General features: G+C 45.2%; 1 protein-coding gene across 4 annotated transcripts; it reads right to left on the reverse strand.

Annotated features, from left to right (window-relative positions):
* Positions 1-403: 403 nt before the first annotated feature.
* Positions 404-11,776, reverse strand: PTHLH (parathyroid hormone like hormone). Of its 4 annotated transcripts, none has more exons than XM_077178263.1 (4): positions 11,760-11,776; positions 10,502-10,625; positions 4,519-4,941; positions 404-893 (listed from the first exon to the last, which is right to left on the reverse strand). In XM_077178263.1, the coding sequence occupies exons 2-4, from the start codon at positions 10,600-10,602 to the stop codon at positions 884-886; spliced, it is 534 nt and encodes a 177-aa protein (XP_077034378.1). In that variant the 5' UTR covers positions 10,603-10,625; positions 11,760-11,776; the 3' UTR covers positions 404-883. The 4 variants fall into 4 exon arrangements, 3 of the variants coding, with proteins under 3 accessions (XP_077034378.1, XP_054488260.1, XP_077034379.1); XM_054632285.2 differs by lacking the exon at positions 11,760-11,776 and adding an exon at positions 11,622-11,730; XM_077178264.1 differs by lacking the exons at positions 10,502-10,625; positions 11,760-11,776 and adding an exon at positions 5,019-5,127.
* Positions 11,777-13,478: the final 1,702 nt, after the last annotated feature.

Below are 13,478 nucleotides of genomic sequence, written 5' to 3' on the forward strand. Positions count from 1 at the left end.
GAATGCTGTGGCCACCTGGCTCTTGGGGCAGAGGTGCTGGGAGCCCAGGACATGAGACCTTCCCAGGGCAGAGGGAGCCAAGCATCCTCTGGGGCTGCTCCTCACTCCCTCCAGTCTGGAGAGCCAAATTTGGGGTTCTGAGCCTGGGCAGCTTGGGAATCTGCTTCCCTGCTCTGGGACCTTTTTCCACCCCCAGGTTGTTCAGCAACTGAGCTAACTTGAAATAGAGCACTGGTACAAAAACACGTTCTGAGTGATCTTTAAGTGAAAGCTAATGTGAAAATGTGGGAGTTTAGACCAATGTAAACACATTACATTTAAAACAACTTTCAGATGTAGCAAATAAAAGAATTGTTCCTGCTCTTGAAATTCCCCAAAAAAACGCATTTTTCCTTCTGAGTCATGATTTAATTAGATTATATTTTATTAGACATTCTTTACAAATTTTAAAATACTGCTATTATACATGCACAAAGGAAAATCAGTTTGAACAATTGTATGTAGGCATTCATTGAACTCAACCACAAAACAGGAACATTTTATGTCAGTTATCGATGTACTCAATATGTATATCTAAAGTGCATTATGTTACAAAAAATATAGAAAGTCAGCAGCACCAAGATACGTTCACAAAATAAATACACCAGTCAACAAAATAAATTATGGTAAATGGGACAATAATAATTGTCTTAGCCTTAGCCAAAAAAAAAAAAAAAGGAAAATTCACAATAACCAAATGTGCAGTTTCAGAGAGCAATGGGGGGAAAAGGTTTTATTCTGAGCATTTACAATATTTACAGGTAATAAATATTTTAATACTTCCCATATGTTCACTATTACAGAATACTGCAATGTGTCTTCCAAATATCTCTTGCTGAAAACGTCAGCGCCTCCTGCAAAGAAAAGAAAGGACAGGAAAAACAGAAAAATTAATTAATTTTCACTTTTTCACTTCAAATGTGTGGACATAGAATCAATAGCAAGAGTGCCACAGACTGTAACAGGTGTGCCTTGCTAGTAACCCTCTGCCTAACAGGGCCTGTTTGACCGTGTCACAGTTTCAGACATTTATTCAAGACCTCTGTTATGTTTTTCTCAATGCAACCCCTCTAGAAGTGTGATGACCGATAGTTTGTCACACACTGATGCCATTGTACCCTCAGAGGAATGGAAAAGGGCTTTTTTTTTTTTTTTTTTCTATTTAGAGCATCATGCAAGAAGATTCCTGACTGCTACAGGCAGAAGAATTGTATCACCCTATGATGAAAATGTCGAGTGCTGAAAAAAAAAATATTCGGTAGTCCTTGTTAATGCTGTGGGGATGCTGTGGTAACTGCTGGGGTGTGATGCCATGTTCTGATTAAAACAGTGCCATGGAGCTTATTTGGTCTCTTTTTCCCACTGATAGACCACCCCTTAGGCAGGGGCCTGTGGTATGTGTGAGCAAAGACTGCTCAGGGCTCGGAGCGAGCACACCCTTGATAGCATCTCTTCCTGTGCCTGAGTGAAAATAATCCTGAATAATAACCCTCTAATCCTGAAACTTTCTCTCTGGGAGCCAGACAGCTTGGTTGGTCCTGAAAGAAAGCAGCCATCCCACCCTGTTACCCTCCAGCTCCTGCTGCATTCAGCAATCAGCTGCACCCAGTCCTGAGAGCTGGGAGTTTTCCAGGGGATGCTGCAGGCTGGTGTGAGCTCTCTCCCCATGAGAACAAAGCAGAGCTTGCAGTGGATCCCTTGTACTCCAACATGAAGTTGCTCAGAGGTGCTGCAGGAAATGCTGAAGGGTTGAGCTTTTTTTTTTTCCCTTCTGTCCCTGTGAACAGCACATGTGTTTTTTAGGGGTTCCCTGGGAAACACCTAAGGGTGGAATGTGGAGATACAGGATGGAGTGGGATTCCCTCTGCTGCAGGACTGATCACCAGAGCTGGTGGTAATATCCCATGTGGCAAAAGTGTGGGAGTGTGAGACACAGCAAAACTCAGTTCCTGCAGAGTTTAAAAGGTTTTCTTAACATGCACATTAAAAGGCAAGCTACATCTATCATTCGGGAGTTTACTCATTCAAAAGGTTTTCTTGGAAATTAAGTAAATGCATCTTAATTTAATTTAAATGGAAATACATCTGGAATGTTCATGAGAAATAACTTTTAAAGTGCCTGGAATGGAAATGCTAACATGAAGCTCCTTGATAATTAGCTAAAAAAATATTAGGGTCTATTTCAGGATATATTCCAAGAAGTGTAACAATGGCACATAATTCATACAGCATGGCTGTGTATGTGTGTGTGTGTCTGCACTACTCAAGCCTATTTCCAAGAAGGTGACATTTTCAATTTAGCCTGGATTTTAGGCTTGGTTTTAAAGTTTAAGCTAAGCCACATCTTTACAGTGGGCTCTGTACTAATGACAATTTGCAAGCTGCATTCTGTGATTTGAACCTAGGTTTAGCTTGGCTTCTTCCATGAGATACTCCTTGTAGTAAGTCAAAAGATCTAGAGTTTATATTATTGTTGTCCATTTTTTTAGACCTAAACCCAAAACTTTGTTTTCAAGACTGATCAGAGAGAATTGGCATGAAGACTTAATCCAGGGTGTTCAGCAGAAAAGAAGCACAGAGATACAGTGAAAATCATGCTTAAAGTTTATATCTTTTGCCAGCCTACTGAGATAACTAAAAACTCAGGTACTAGAAGTTTGTTAGGGCTGAACCAACATCTTCTCTGCACTTGTGAAGGAGGAATTCCCTTTTCCTTTTTTAACGGATTCTCCTTGTTTAATCATCTCCAATTAATTATCTAAAATGCAGGTTATTTTTAGGAATCTGTGAGAAATGTTGCATTTGGATGTTGGGCTCCACAGTAAAGCTGAGAGCCTTCAGCCACACAGACACACTTCAGACAGAAAGGCTGAACTGAGAAAATCAGCAGGGTTGTACCTGTAGCTCTTTTATACATCCCATTAGATGGACACCAAAGACAGCACAGCAAGAAAAAGAACTGTTGAAGTTCCCTAGGATGTTTTTTTCTACATTCTAGATTTCTTTGTGCTTAAGACAGGTGTTGTTTACTGACCAACACAGTCCCTTGATATCTGTTGAAACCTCAGGCACCTCCTGAGCAGAATCTGAAGTCTGCCTTTCCTAAGGTGCTGAGACAAGCCAGTGTCCCTTAATTCCCTCCTATCTGCTACAGCCATGCCAACTGGTCTGTGGTCTGGGACACCCTGGTTTATGGTCAGGGTTACCCTGGTTTATGGTCAGGGTTACCCTGGTCTATGGTCTGGGATACCCTGGTCTATGGTCTGGGATACACTGGTCTATGGTCTGGGATACCCTGGATTATGGTCTGGGATACCCTGGATTATAGTCTGGGATACCCTGTCCCATGGTCTGGTATACCCTGGCCCATGGTCTGAGTGCCCAGCCCCAGATTTTGGCAGCTCCTGTAGATGCCAGCACGAGCTGAGGTGATGGAGCACATTGCAAACTGTGGCCTGTAAAGCTAAAGCCAGGCTGGATTTTTAGTAAATCCCACAGCTGGTGTCTCTTTCCAAGGGATTTACTGCAAGCAGGTGGCACTGCTCAGATGTCTCTGCTCTGCCAAGGTGAAGGGGAGGAGGAGATAAAAGGGTGGGGTTTTGCTGGTGAAATGCAAACATTTGAGGAGAACTGAGGAGTGGAATCCTTGGCTTTGTGTGCAAGTGTGCAGATTTCCATTCAAGCTGAGATGACTGCAAGGGGATGATTCATTTGGGACATCTAGGCTGATGTCTCCAGGCTACTGCCCTAAAAACCCTTTGCTGTCATGCATGAGGGAAGAATGTCCCTCTCCAAGAGCAATGCCAAACACTTTTAAGCAGCAATGTAATTGCTTCATAAGCTGGCAAAAGGATGGAGCTGAATTAGAAAATCTTAATGGCAAGGAAAATTTTATGGTGAAAGGCTGGTCTGCGTTGTTTGCAGATATTACTGAGAGAGAATTTTTCCATGTTCTCCCCTAAGGTTAAACTGTGAAATGAAAAACTGTAAAGCAAGGGTAGGAAAGTTGCCAAAAAGGGGAGGTGTTGAGAGGAAGGAGAGAAAACTTCGCCATTTTATAGATGCAAAGCCTTAAATAAAAGTCAAAACTTTCAATCTGCTGAGGCCCAAGTGTGGGACCAAGATATGATGTGAGATACACTACAGTTAAAGCAGGAAGGGAAAATTTAGTGACTGTGATGTGCTTCCTTTTTACAGAACTATCTTCACTTGCTACTCAGCTTCAGGAAGCAGATTTTGGCAACAAGTTGTTTACCTGAATTGTGTCTCATAGGAAAGAAAGGCTCTGTCCCCAGTGCAAGGTGGAAGAGGCACTTACCTGCAGAGACTGTGCTTGAAAAGCCACTGCCAAGTCACAAGCACAAAAATCTGCTTTTACTCCCAGTTTGAGCGAGGCCTTGGCCTCAGCCTCTCACACCAAGGGATAACAACTTCAGTTAAACACATGGCATGCTCCCCAAAAGAATACAGCACAATTACCTTAAAGTTTGATTGTGTGTAGTAACAGAGATGTCCAAGAGTGGGCTCTCGGTCACAACGTCTCCGTACGAGCCAGAATTTAGCCAAGCTGAGCGGGTTCGCCTCTTTTTCTTCTCTTGCTCCTTACGTTTTCCAGGCTTTGCTTTCTTTTTCTTCCCTGATGCCTTCAGGGGCTGCTCCTTGTAGGTCTGTGATTTGTTTGTCTCCTGAGTGAGGTATCTGCCCTCATCCTCACTGCCAAACCGGACAGGGTAGTTCTTGGTGTTGGTGGCAGGTTTAGGGTTCGGCGACACCTCCGACGTTGCACGGATCTCTGCGGTGTTGACCCCTTCGATTAAATTTTGAAGGAATATTCTTCTTCTTAAGTCTTGGATTGACTTGCCCTTGTCATGCAATAGCTGGTGCTCTGATACAGCCCGTTTGCTAAAGGAAGAAAAGAGAGGAGAGGGAAAAAATGTTTAGGATTTGGTTATTGCCCAGTGTTTGGCAGAGCTCCTCACTTCTCTGGCTGTGGTGGCCACAGTGACCATGTACCAGGCTTGGAGACATCCATTGAAGCCAGACTGCTGAAGTCCTGCTTCATCCTCAGAGTAGCTGCTCTCAGCAGAGAAGAGAAAGACCTAAGCGGGTAATAATTCTCAGCTGACTGATCACACACCACTGGAGCTGGATTAGTCACTGCTCTGTTCTAGGAAAGCATCATGACTCTTAATATATCACACTGGAGGCAGTAAAAGCAGGAAGGCAGTTCCTATCTCTCCTACTCAGAGATAGGAAAACTAAAGGGTCAGATAATGCCGCAAGAGAGGGAAAACCCAGCACTTGTGCTGGAGCCGGAAGCAGTGTTTATACAGCATCATTCTTGTGATTTTCTTCTGCTCAGTCATGTGCTTCAAAAACATAAGCAAGCACATAAAAGTGCATTTTACTCCTACATTTAAATAAATGCAAATGCAGGAGCATTAGGGAAAAATGTTTTAATTTGGGTGCCTAAAGCACAGGCACTTCAGTCCATAATGAGCTATGCAAGGAGGCAACCTGAGCATCAGCAGACAAGAGCCTCAGCCACTCCTGTGGATTTACTGCTTGTCACTTGTGCCTAATTATGGTTTCTAAGATGCCCTCCTAGTGTTGCTTGAAGTGTGAACTTTTGGGGCCAAATTTCTTGTCTGCTGTGTTGTTTGAATTTTATGCTAACCCTCTTCACTGGACCTTCTTCAAAAGCATCCTGGTTTGCTAGAGTGGTTTGTCCAGAGTTCATCCTGACCTTTTGCTACACTGAGCTCTGTCTTGTTTTCAAGGAACTGGGAGCTGAGTAGCTATCTATCTTTTAGAGATGTTGTACTGGCAAGGAATGTATTAAACATCTGAGGAAAGAAGATACAAATGACACCTGGATAATAAATAACCAGAGAAAATGTGAGAAAATACGTGCCTTTTTCTTGAACTGGAATAGATGCACAGCTGTGCTGTGAACAACAGACAGAGCACAAGCTGGGATTTTAGCTACATTCCCATGAATACAATAATACAGTTTATCCTTCCAATTGCTCTACTCCAGCATGCAGAGCTTGGCTATGGAATCTCTCCTCTTGCATCAGGATGTGGCATGTGACTGGATTCTCTCTGGCCAAAGAAATTCCATTCACTGCTTTGCTTGTCCTACAATCATTTGGTCAGTTAGCTGGGTAAAAAGTGGTTTCTGCATGCAGGAGAAGACACATCACTGGGAGTGAATATTCCTTCCTTCCATCCCTCCTGCTACGTTACCAGATTTAAAAATGCAAAATATTTGGGAGTGTTCTGCAGGTTCTCTTTCTCAGTCCCCTTAGCCAAAGTCTTCAGGTTTATGACTTGATGAACAGTAGATCTATTGGAAGTTGGAAATTTCAAGTAGCTCTGTTTTAAGACCATCCCCTTCAATTTCTGTCTTGTAGGGCTGCACTTTTTGAGTATTGGGTTCAAGTGATGGATTGAAGTGACACTACATCTCTATTGCTCAGTGCAAAATTCAAAGAGCAGCTTTCCCCCATTCCACAATGAGACTGCAAGATGACTGTCAAAATCTTGCTCAAAATCATCTCTGCATATACAGAGGTTTGTGAGTACACATGTCATCAAATATTGTCTGTGTTTTAAGTGTCCCAAAATCAGTTTTGGATGACTTCAGCCTTTAGGACAAGTATTTTTTAACCCTCTTCTAAATGTCCCTAAGCAAAAATGCAATGTGATAATGCATTCAGCTGATCCCATGTTGTGTCTTTCTCTTCAGTGCAGCTGTGACCATTAGCACAAGCTTGTCATTTCCCTCAGAAGAAGTTTTTTGAACAAGAGCCATCTCCAACACCCTTCTCATTAGGGTCAGCCTGACTGGCAAGTAGGCCAGTAAAACCAGCACCCTGGGCTGCTCTGTGTGACTGCCTCTGTGCTGCCTGTCAGGCTGTCCAGTGTGACTCAGGTTACATTCTGAGCTTCAGCAGTCTGTTTTCTCAGCAAATTTGCATGGGAAATGCAGTTCTGCTTTCATCCTTCTAGTTCATAGAAAGTGTAGGAAACCTCCATGCTTTAGGGAGTGTGAGCCAGTGTCTCATGTGATGAGCAAAGCTTTCCTACTGCCTCTTGTGAACTACCAAGGATAATTCCTTCTATCACAGACAACCCAAAGCTTCCTTAATCCTCTAATGTGTATTTGGTCAACTTCCCCACTGTGACAAAATCTTGACTCTCCAAAGCCTGTTATTAAAGTCCTCTTGATTGAAAGCCTATTCCATTTTACAGAGCTGAAAGCTAAACATTTGGTTCCAGTACACACAAAGCAGTCAGAGAGCATTACAAGATCTACATCTTGAGTGAGTATGCATTTCCAAAATAATGCAGGGATTGACGTGTGAGGGACTGGTGTGCCAAAGAGGGAAGGTTTCTCTTTAAATGTCTGTATGATATTTAGCATCAAGTCTGGCCCCAAATAACATTCTGCTATTCCAGATGATTGTATAACATTATGTAGTGTTACATTTCACATGACTTCTATTACTCAGCCAGACTTAAGGATTACATTTTGCCTACCGGCTTCCTTTGTATACTCTAGACCAAAAAACCTCCTTGAAACAAAGATGTGGTAGATACATATCTCTGTGACCTCCTGCCTCTTTCTGCCTCAGTTATTCAAACAACTCCTATGTTTGCAAGTCATGGAGAAAGGCTTGCCCAAGAGGACTGATGTAAGAAGTGCTTCATAATGGAGATATCAACAATATCTCACCCACACACTCAGAGCAGGAAGGCAATGGAGGCTGCAATGATTGCATTCACATATTGGCCACAATATGGAAAAAATCATTAGGCTGTTAGGGTTAAGATGACCCACTAGAGGTCCCTTCCATCCTTCTATAAAACACACCTCTCCTCCAAGGAAAAGGATCCTGTACCCAAATCAAGAGCAGTAAATGCTAAGCTTACATGTGGCAGACACTTTTGAGAGAGGGATGTTGATGGTTTGTACTTGACCAGAGCATCCAAACTAATTACTGGATCCAAGTACACTGTGTACACATGAGGCTGAGTGTCTCATCATGGGGAGAGCAGCAGAAATCCATGACTTGTGACTATCCTGACTTCACATACTACCAGATAAGCTGCTCTTTTCAGGCACATTCCTCCTTCTTTTTTTTTTTTTTTTCCTTGAGATATCTAGCATTTCCAAAAGGCAACATTCTTCAAGCTACCACTTTCTATCTCAGAGAGCTGCTCTTATTTAGCTGTTATTACCCTTGACTATTCATGTTGGGTCTGATCCTAAATTCAGCAAAATAACTGAGGAGGATTCAGTCGGCTCTCTGTATTTTGCAAGACTGTGAGTGCCCTTGCCACTGACTCCAAAGGGAGGGAAATCTGCTCAACCTATCTCAGGCTTCAGAAAAATATTTTGAACAGATCTAGGGACACGATGCTGCGATGTCTGGACGTGATGATAAAAATATGTAATTTCATTTTGAGGCATTACTGGTTTCTCAGAAGTTCTTTAGCAGCTAAAGCACTCCTATAACAAATAACATGTCTGGAAATCTTTTCTTGGGACAATTTGCTGTTGCTTGCCATGAGATATTTGCTTCAGCAAAGTCTGTAGAACCAGGCCTATGTAATTTTGATTATTTTTGCATGTCTATAATAATGTGCTTCAGTATTTTCATCCATTACTGGCTTAAGTTTTTGACTGAGAAAAAAAAAATCTCAAAGCTTAAATGAGTTATTAACCATTAACTCTAGGAATGGTTTGTGGTGATATTAAAACAGGACAGATGTTTGAGTGTGGTGTCTGTGTTTGTGCTGTGCCCACAAACAAAACTACACGGATGCCACTAACTGACAGCTGACTGGTTTCTTGTGTGTGTTTTACATGCCAGAGCAAAGAGGGGGCTGAGAAATGCCTTTTCACTGGTTAGCTTACACTTTTCTTCCCCCCTGTCAGGACAGAATGGGGAAGCTGGGAAGACCTCTAATCCTGACCTTTAAAAACAAGTGTTAGAACTACACTAACTTCAAAAAGAGAAAGAGTATTTCTCTGCAAATCTTTTTTTTTTTTTTACACAACCAATTTTGGCTTAGATCCAGTTCAGAGTTTCCTAGCCAAGAAAATAACAGCATCTAACTGCACTTCAACTATTTTCTTTTTTTTTATTTATTTTTGAAACTGAAGTTTGATTTCTCTATATAATCTGGTCCCAAAAGAAACAAATAGCCCAAGAACAGCTTTCAGGAGTACAAAGCAGTTAAAAGTTAATGGACTGAGAATAATACACTGTAACATTATCAGCAATAACATGTTCTACACAATTTGCTGTAGGAGATTTGTAATAGCTCTCTGCCTGGTGCCAAACTTTAGGTGTGTCTGAAGTCGCTTCACCTGGGGTAATTTTTTCTTTTTTTTTCTATTGGGTGTTTTGGGTTTTTAAAAATTATTATTATTATTATTATTATTATTATTATTATTATTATTATTATTATTATTATTATGTGTGTTGCTTAACTGGCAGAGGAAATGTTATTTGGAGATCTTGTCTTTATGTATGTAATAAAACTTTTACAAGGAAACCCATCTGAAATTGTTTGCTGTGTCATGTTTCCCTGTAAGTTGTGATCGGATTTTCCAGCCCTCTGTCTCCAACTTGGCTTCCTTTGGAACTGAATAACAATACAGCCCTCCCCAGTGTGACTGAGGTGTTTCTTCCTTAGAAAATCTGATGCAAGTCCAGAGAAAGCCAGCAAGTTGGATGTGTGAGACAGCTGCTCCTGCATCAGCACAGAGCCTTCTCATGCACTTTGTGTACGGGTATTGCTATAAACCAGGCTGATTATTTTGGAAGAAGCAAAAAGGTCATTTCCTGAACAGACTGTCTTAAGTTACACTATCATTTATCAAAAAATATGCCTCTGCCTATAAGTAAGATACTGGACTCCCTTTGGATTTTTTTTCCCCCCTAAAGTGGCAGAAGTCCAAAGAAATTGTTCAGTACTTCAGTGTCACGGTGGCCCTCACTTCTGCGTGTTTCCCCTACCCCTATCAATATTGGCTCCGCGCCGGAGCCGAGGAAGTGTCCGTAAGTCAGTGTAAAACACAGCATTTGCACAAACCGGGATGCTCCCTGCCAGGGGCCCGGGCAGCTGCGCAACAATCACCCAGGTGTGTGGGAAGAGAAGCCCCTGAGCTTTCACACCGCCTCCCCCGGGGCTTTGTAAGGTCAGACAGCTGCAAAGCGCCCCTGTCCTGTCCCAGTGCCTCCTCCTGGCTCTCAGGTGAGCACCTGGGGCAGGTAACCCGCGCCGGCCCCGCGCAGAGCCGGCAGCGCTGCGGAGCCTCCCGGGCTGCCTCCTTCCATCCTTCCATCCCTCCTGCCCTCCATCCCTCCTGCCCTCCGTCCCCACGGCCCCGCCGCCGCAGCCAGGGAGGATAAAGGCAAAGAAGAAAAGAAAAAGAGAAACTCACAGTCTGCGGCTGATCCCCTCTACTGATCTCCCGTAGGAGGGCACGGAATAACTCAGCAGGAACACTGCGAAACTCCACTGCTGGAAGAGTTTAGCGAACATTGTATCCTCGGGGGCTTAAAAACCTGCAAGGAAAGAGAGGTCAGTCCCCAGGGACAGATGCGCCAGCGCCGTCTTCAAGGAGTCCCCGCTTCGGCTCTACCAGCTCCGAGGCTCTGAAGGAAAAACAAACTTTCTGAGCTCTCGGCTCACTCCTTCCAAACTTCGCTCTGTCTCTCTCCCTTCCTTGCTCTCTGCCTCTCCCTCCCTCCCTCTTTCCCTCCCTCCCTCCGTCTCTCTGTCTCTCGCTGCCCGCAGGCAAGATCTCTCTCGGTATTAGTTCAAAAAGCATCTAGCTCTCATCTGAGCAGGGTTAGAGCGGGGTTCAGCGAGCTCCCTGAGCCCTGCTTAGTTCTAGTCCGCTAAGCCACTCTCTCAGGGCTTTATGTTACAGCAGAAGCCCTCTTTGCAGATAAGGAAAGATTCCCAAAAGTCAGCTCAGCTGCTCGCTTCCCTGTAAACACCCGCGGACACACACACACACACACACATAGGCTGAGGCAGAGGGGGAACGCATCCCCACATCTGTCTTTCAGTAATACCTCTGCAAAGAAAAAAAAAACAAAAAACCAAAAGGGTCAGGTTCACGTCTCCAGCTGCCAGAAAGTTGTGGTCCCCAGCAGTGACAAGGAGAGAGACAAGCAAAGGTCTGGAGAGCCCGAGCGGTCTGGGAGGAGCGGCAGCCCCGGGAGGCTCAGGGGCAGGGAAGCACGCTTGGCTCGGCAGGTTGGACCGGGCTGCAGCCCGCGATGTTCACACGCTCCGGAGCAGCCTCTGGGAGACCTGCGGCAGGACGGAGGCTTTTGCAAAGAGATGGCGCCCTAGGAACATGTGCGGAGAGAGCGAGAGCCCGGGCGGGATACCCACAGCCAAAACGGAGACTGGGAATCAGCGCTGCCTGGGCCCGCGACCAAAAAGGAGCGAAGAAAGGGAAACACCCGGCAGCACATGCACTCGGCGGACCCCAAGCACTCCGACCGAGCTCTCCGCATCTCCTGCAGCCGCACTCCTCTCTCGCTCACCTTCCAGCTCTCCCTTTTTGTGTTTACCCCCGGGTCAGCGTCTCCCCTGCCGCGGGGATTCCTCCCATCGCTGGGAGCGCTTTTTAGCTCAAGCCCAAAGCGCTGCCCGGGATTGCTGCCGCCTTTCCTTGCACCTACCGTGGCTGCTCGCCGCTCCCCTATTAGCCGGAGGGTCGGCTCCTAATGATGCTAATTGTGCAGGGAGGGGGGGAGCTCAGGGGGAGGGCTGCGGGGAGGACTCGCGCTCTATGAACACAGGCGCTCCTGGCCAAAAAAGTAAACTAGTGGAAAGTTTTCTCCTCCTCTCCCTCTTTCGCCTTCCACTTCGCCCTCCTTCTCAGCCTGGCCAGGGCGCTGCAAACCGCTGCGTCAGGTTGCGCTCCCCAGCGCCGCGGGGCTGTGCGGGGACAGCGGGGGCCGGAGCGGCGGGAGGGCAGCCCCGGTTAACCCCGGGCAGCCCCGGTTGGCCCCGGTTAGCCCCGGGCAGCCCCGGTTAACCCCGGGCAGCCCCGGTTAAGCCCCGGCGGGCACCGGCAGCCCCGCAGCCCCCGACACAAAGTTTGGAGGCGCCAAACTTTTCCATGCCGGGACAGCGCTGGTGTGAAAGCCGAAGGCGCACGGAGCTGCCCCGGCTGCTCCAAGGGGACACGGGGACGGAGCCAGGGCAGCGCTCCCGTCGCCCCCAGCCCCATCCGGAGGGAATGCCCTGCTCGCCCATGTCCCCGCGTCCAGCGCACACCTGGGACCCAGTTCCGTGCCCGCAGCATCCCGGGATGCTCGCCCGGAGCCTCCCCAGAGCCCGCGGAGGGGCAGCTGGTGGTGCCGCTGACAGCCTGATTTACAGGGAATGCTTTCCCAACACCCTCACCAGCCGCAACAAAACACACTGAGGCGTGCCGGCTCCTTCTCATCCTGCCCCCGAATTAAAGCAGGCGCTCCGGGAGGGTTTAGGTGCAAAGCGAAGCGTTTTTCTACCTGCAGGTTATTTGAAGTTAAGCGACGCTTGCTGACGCGATTTAAAAGCCCAGATTCCACAACACACAGGCAAATAAAACAGACAGCGTAAGAGCTGAAATAGAAATCATGCTGAAAACATTAAATCGTTTATGCTGTAAATAAATTCCCTGAACGCCTGGTCAGGCTATAAATTAAAACGTATAGCTAATAGGCGTCTTTGATTTACACTGCCCTTTCGACTAATTAAAAATAATTGTGACATCCCCAGAAAACAACCCCCACAAACTCACAAGGTGTATTGCTCATGTTAAAAGTAAAATTTCCATCAAATATTTTTAGAATTTCCTCTCCCCATAAATGATTTCTTAAAAAAAATACACCAAAAACCAACACACATCATCCTGTACAGACTCAGGAAAAATAAATAGCCTCTATAAACTCAGAATCCTGAAGTTTCTTCTCAATTTATCACTTCACCTTTTCCTTGAGTTACAGCTGTCTGTGCCTCTCAGAGATCACTGTGGCCAACAGTGGTTGCTCTTCTCAGCAATCGCTTCCAAAACTATGTTCTATGCTTAAAAAGGATGAAAATGGAAAAAAAAAATAAAAGAAAAAGAAAGAAAAAAGAAGTTAAATGAATAAAAATAATAATAAAAAAGGCAATATTTTTCAAAAATCCAGCCTACAGAGCTTTGATTCTGCCTGTAATAGATTAGGGCTAAATAAAGGGTGTTAAAAGCAGGTGCTTTTCTCCCTTGCTGCTCTTTTTATTATGAAGAACAGAAGCTTCCCCTAATATATATAGTGAGGGAGACCCTTCTCCATTGCTTTTATTGAAAAGACCAAACTTGTGACATCACTAACCACCTTCCTATGGCTGAGTTTGCCTCTTCTCTGCCT

The sequence above is a fragment of the Agelaius phoeniceus genome, chromosome 5 (assembly GCF_051311805.1).
Source record: "Agelaius phoeniceus isolate bAgePho1 chromosome 5, bAgePho1.hap1, whole genome shotgun sequence".
Taxonomy (NCBI): domain Eukaryota; kingdom Metazoa; phylum Chordata; class Aves; order Passeriformes; family Icteridae; genus Agelaius; species Agelaius phoeniceus.

Coding starts and splice junctions, on each gene's coding strand:
- PTHLH (XM_077178263.1), bottom strand. CDS start 10,602: ATGTTCGCTAAACTCTTCCAGCAGTGGAGTTTCGCAGTGTTCCTGCTG. Junction 4,942..10,501: donor GAGGGGATCAGCCGCAGACT/GTGAGTTTCTCT, acceptor TTCTTCCTTTAG/CAAACGGGCTGTATCAGAGC.